This window comes from Perognathus longimembris, chromosome 7 (assembly GCF_023159225.1).
Source record: "Perognathus longimembris pacificus isolate PPM17 chromosome 7, ASM2315922v1, whole genome shotgun sequence".
Taxonomy (NCBI): domain Eukaryota; kingdom Metazoa; phylum Chordata; class Mammalia; order Rodentia; family Heteromyidae; genus Perognathus; species Perognathus longimembris.
Genome location: NC_063167.1, coordinates 74,873,900 through 74,879,899, shown reverse-complemented (window position 1 = coordinate 74,879,899; position 6,000 = coordinate 74,873,900). Strand labels below are relative to the sequence as shown.

The window sequence follows — 6,000 nt, the reverse complement described above, 5'->3', positions numbered from 1 at the left end:
TCAGAAAATGCCAGAAGTGGCACCGCGGCTCAAGTGGTAGAGCACTAGCTTTGAGCACAAAGAGGGTAGGGGACAGAGCCCAGGCCCTGAGTTCAAGTCTCAGGACTCACAAATTTTTTTTTAAAAAAACTTCTAGCAAATGACTGTAGATAGATAAAGATATATATCACATATGCCATGTTATATATGATGTAATATGTCATATATCACATACACAGTATATATTATATATATAGCACAATTATATTAATAGTTAATTGCATAGTAATATTTAAAAAATCGTGTAATTTAATGGAGGTACTTTGGAGGCACTAGTAGAAGATGAAGTGGGGGCAGCTATCTATGGCTCTGTTTTGTAAGACATTGGTCTACCTCCTCAGAAATATTTTTCTTCATTTTTGTAAATAAGATATAAACTACTTTTTACATATCTTACAGAATGCTGGAATCAAATGACTACATGTATTCTGTGGATAATTTGTTTTTCAAAACCCCAGATGAAGTTGAAAAGTAAGTCTGTCTGTATTAGAAAAGATCTGGAATTAAATCAGAAACATTTCCTGAACTGTGTGTTTAATTATACAAGGCACTATTCTACTGACACAATTAGAAATAAAAACAAAGCCCTTAGTTATTAATTACCTAGAGGGTATATCAGATCTATGTATTTACCTCTTTCTATCCATATAATATGTACATATGCACACAGCACAGTAAGGACCATGAGAAAGGTTTGGTATGTAAGAAGAGAGAAAAAAAGCAAAATCTTTAAGAACCCATAGAGATTTCTAGGAAAAGGTAAGATTTGAACTGGCCTTTGAATGACTATAAAGTCTAGTTTTTAGAAGAACAGCACCTGATATGTAGTATTCAATAAATACTTGTAGAATGGATTAATGAATGAATAGCACAGTAGAACTTTTATAGGAGAACTGGGGTTAAGGCAGGACACAGGTGACAGCAAAGTAAAAGAAATATCCTTGAATGAAAATGAGGAAGCATGGAATGTATGATCCATTCCCTATTGTGTTAGTCATCTTCTGGTTATTGTGATAAAAATACATGAGTATACAGTGACAAAGAGGAAAGGTTTTCTTGGCTTACAGTTTGGGTGTCATTCAGTCCATGGCCTGTTGCTTTTGGGCCAGTGGTGAGGCGGTACCTCATGGTGGGATTATATGGCAGAGGAAACCCTCACCTCAAGACAGCTTGCAGGCAATCAAAAAGGAAGGAGTGGTAGTCTTAATGTCTCCTTTAATGGTGCCTCCAATGACTAGAACTTCTTCCTACTGGGTCTCATCTCTTAAAGCTTCTAGCACTTCCAGTAGCACCACAGGCTGGGACCAATCCTTTAACAGATAGGCCTTTAAGGAACAATTATCCAAACCATAGCAGGTATACATATGCAGTTATACTTGGCCTGGATTAAAAAGTACATGTTAGAAGAGTTAAAACTGTGATGTAGTAGCCCAAGGTCATTAGGTTTAGCCACTGAGGGATTAATAGAGTATGATGATATAAACAACTCCAAATTAATGTGATAGGGACATGTAAAATATGTGTGAAAGCCTAGAGATAGTAAAGACAGTTAAGACACTATTCTAACTAGACACAATTAACAGTGACAGTGGAAATACAAGGAAAAGGATGAATTTAAAAAGCGCTATAAAGAAGATGCAGTAAAATGTGAACAGCATCTATAGATAGAGAAAATGAGATCATGCTACTATTTGGATTTTGGTGATTGGAAGAATGGTAATACTTCTAGAAAACAATAAGGAAATCACAAGGTGATTTGCTTTTAGAAGGAGGCTGAACAGTAGAGACAGATAGATGCCTCTTATGTATTACCCTCTTTCTCAGATTTTCTGGAATACTCCTTCATGGGAAACAGTTGACATAGCAGGCTTAAAATGCCATCCTTAAAAAAAAAAAGTTTCTGCAAGGTTTGGCTTTGGTTGGAGTCTGAGAACTTAGATTTCAGGAGGTTCACCACTGTTAATTGGTAATAGTGGCTCCCTGTGCATGAACAGTTTATCAAATATGGCTTAAGCTAAAAAGCTGCTTTTGTTTGGGGATTCTGGAATTTATGTGTCCAACAGAGGATGCTAACACATCAGAAAGTGACCAGGCGCCTAATATCCCCTTAAAGGGCATGTCCTCAATTAAAATCCCTGGGTATTGAGGCCCTACTGAGCCTCTCTCATTAGTAACATTTCATGCATGTTGTCATACATCTCATTACCTAATGTGACCTGTGTGACTCTAGTGGGAAAGGACCATTGAAAACCTGTGCTTGGTTTCCTCATAGCGAGGAGTAGGATATAATCTAGAGTATGATCTCGGGGACCTTCCAATATAGTCCTAAACTCTGGCCTGTTGTCGGATAATGTGTTGTGTATTTTCAATTGGGAACATAGGGCCATAGCTAAGTGCTGTGAGAAGGAAAAAAGTAAAAGACCAAGTCTCTTACTTCAAAAAGCTTAACATCCTAAATGCAGAAGGAAAGAAAATGAAATAAGTATACTAAAAAATCCTAAATGAGGGGCTGGGGATATGGCCTAGTGGCAAGAGTGCTTGCCTCGTACATGAGGCCCTGGGTTCGATTCCCCAGCACCACATATACAGAAAATGGCCGGAAGGGGCGCTGTGGCTCAAGTGGCAGAGTGCTAGCCTTGAGCAAGAAGAAGCCAGGGACAGTGCTCAGTCCCTGAGTCCAAGCCCCAGGACTGGCCAAAAAAAAAAAAAAATCCTAAATGAAAATATACTCAAATAAGCACTAGGTATATTAAATATATGTAAACATAAGCCAGAACGTATGATTGTTTTCCCAACTTTGTTTTCTGTTGCCTCACACGTTTTTGCTTGTTCAATGAAGGTAAGTCTTTTGACTGGAAAAGAAATATTATAGCAGTATCATAAGATTCCAGCTGAGAGGTAAGTGAAAATGCCAAGAGGGTGCCAATGATCACACCAATTACTATATACTTTAAAGAGATTGTCGGTTTCAACTGTTTCTTCAACTAGTTTGTAGAGGTTCTAGATGAAGACTATTTCTGTTAGGATGTGCTTTTTATAGTGTTACAGGAATAATCTGGAATATTAGTAATGGTATCATTGCACATTCATGACCCGTGATTATGAGTGAGGTATGTCATAAGTAATGTATTAGGTGTAATAGGTAAGGTGCTAAAATTTGAGAATTATTTACTACTCTTTATGATAGAAAGTTTATAGACTGTTTAAGAGTCTGAGTAATGTTTAACAAAGTTTCTGATGTTACATCTTTACTAACATATATTCATATTTATACTTTATTTAGTTTTCCAGACAATGAAAACTCATTGGATTGGTTTCTTCCTCCTGCTCCATTGATTACAGATATTCCTGATATCCAGGAATTGGAGGAAGAAATAGAAAGCCATAAACTATTAGGTAAATTATTACATTTGTTGTAAAGCCAAACTCAGGCAGCTCATGTCAATATAGCAAACTCTAATGACATATTAAAATGTTAATTTCTTTATTCTAGTGAAATAAAATGGAAGAGCCTTCTCTTACTCAAAATAGTTCCCTTCAAATCTTAAGATATAAAATACTCACATTTATGTAGTATGCAGTATACCATTACACATTTGTTTGGACTGTTATTCTGTGAATAATTTTTCTTCTTCCTATTAAAACTCCTGTGACTGTTGTTTAATTTAGTCATGTTCACTACTAATGACAAGATCCTCTGGGAGCCAAATCTCTGAAGTACATAACTAAAAATAAGAAGATGCAAAATATTGTATATAGTTGTGACATTTTTATAGAACTCAAAAGCAAGACTCAGTCTGGAGATGTAGCTCAGTAGTAGAGTATGTGCTTAGCTGAGTTCAATCCTTAGGCCTTGCAAAAACAATAAAAACATGTTTAAATACTATGTATTCTAATATGATATTTCTAGAAATTTTTAATACATTTTCTTATTATGTCTTATAGTTTATATGTTTTATATAAAAATGTACTCTTGAATGTAGCAAATAATACATAGCATGTATACTATACATGTATAATAACATATAAATAGACAAATTTAAGTACTAATAAAACATATTAATCACTTTGAGAATTAATAAAGAGTAAACAAAACAGACTTCTAGACTCCCACTAGGCCTTCTAGAGATTCTTTTTGTTTATTTGTTTGTTTGTTTTTGGCCACTCCTGGGGCTTGGAGTCAAGGCCTGAGCACTGTCCTTGGCTTCTTTTTGTTCAAGGCTAGCACTCTGCCACTTGAGCCACAGCGCCTCTTCTGGCCTTTTTATATATATGTGGTGCTGAGGAATCAAACTTAGGGCTTCATGTATATGAGGCAAGCACTATTGCCACTAGGCCATATTCTCAGCCCGAGATTCTTGAAATCTCTGTAAAGAAAGCTTTAAAATTCTGTCGCATTTCTTTATCTGGATCAAGATTACAAAATTAGGTGCTGGTTACTCATGCCTCTAATCCTACATCTTTCAGGAGGCTGAAATTTGAAGATCGCTGTTCAAAGCCAGCCTGGGCAGGAAAGTCTGTGAGATTCTTATTTCCAATTAACCACTAAAAATCCAGAAGGAAAGCTGTGGCTCAAGTGGTATAGCACTTGCTTTGACCAACAAAGCTCAGAGACAAGTGCCTAGGCCCAGAGTTCAAGCTCCAGGACTGGTTTGCACTCATATACACACACACACATATATACTCACAAAGTAAACTAAAAAAGGACTAAGGTTGTGTTTCAGTGGCAAAGCATCTTCCTAGGGAGTTCAGATCCAAGTATTGACAATGAAAATTATATGAAGTATTGAATCTGCATGATTGCTTGTAAATTATATCATTTGTAGATGCTAAAATAAATAGAAAAATTATAATTATTTTTAGGTCAGGCATTAAACTTATTTTTAATGTACATACCATATAAAATTGCAAATTTGATTTTAATAATTCTGACTTAAGGCTGGGTGCTGATGCCTCTTACCTATACTCCTACTGTTCAGGAGATTGTTATCTGGAGAATTGTGGTTCAGTGCTAGCTGGAACAGAGAAGTCGGAGGGATTCTATCTCCAGTTCACCAGCAAAAACCTGGGTTGGAGGTGGGTTCAAGTGGCAGAGTGTCAGCTGTGAGCCAGAAACTGAGCAATTTCAAGGCTCTTAGTTCCAGCCCTGGTTACAGGCAAAAACAAACAAATAACCCACTTCATTTTTGAGCTTTCTTCAACAGCTACCTGGATTTCACACCTATATATAGTATCATATATTATCTTGTACTAATAATTTTCTTTCAATTTTCACATTTATCTAGTAAACTCTTTAGAAAAAATTTAGCAGTTTTTCCATTATCATCTTGAAAATTTGTTTTCATAAAGAATATGTAATAATAATTAACATATTCCTTTTTTTCTAGGTCAAGAAAAGAGACCACAAATGTTAACATCAAATTTAAAGATTACTAATGACTATGCAAATTACATTTCACCAAGGCAAAGCATGCAGTTTTCCTCTAATAAATGTGAACTAGATAATCTAAATTTAGGAGGAACAGGTAATGGAAACTTATCACATATTGCTGGCAAAATGACTTATGGTTCTTCTCAGAAATATAAAAGTCACGTGGGCATTGAAATTGCACCTTTTGAAAAAAATGTACTTGGTGAAATGGAATTAGTCAGTATTGCAGAAAATAAAGGAGAAGGCACATCAGCATTTCGAAAAAGGTAAATAAGTGAACTAAATAATATTCAGTTAGTAAAACTATGCATATATCAAAAATATTAAATACAATAAACTAGAAATGAGGAAACAGTACCAGTAGAAGCAATTATGTGCTAGCCATTGTCAGGTCTGGACGCTTATCTTTTAGTGGGCAGGCACAAACAATAAAAATAACTGGTTAAATACCTTTCATGCTAGTGATCCTAGGAAGCAGTTTTGTCTCAGTTTGCTGTCAGCCCCATGCCTACAGGATAAACAACTGATAC

At 35.6% G+C, this 6,000-nt stretch overlaps 1 protein-coding gene across 1 annotated transcript in view; it reads left to right on the top strand.

Annotated features, from left to right (window-relative positions):
* Positions 1-439: 439 nt before the first annotated feature.
* Positions 440-6,000, top strand: part of Hfm1 (helicase for meiosis 1) — a 75,260-nt gene continuing 69,699 nt past the window's right edge. Inside the window, exons 1-3 of the mRNA XM_048349973.1 lie at positions 440-510; positions 3,323-3,435; positions 5,427-5,736. Coding sequence (XP_048205930.1) covers positions 440-510; positions 3,323-3,435; positions 5,427-5,736 — 494 coding nt within the window. The remainder of the gene's footprint in view (positions 511-3,322; positions 3,436-5,426; positions 5,737-6,000) is intronic.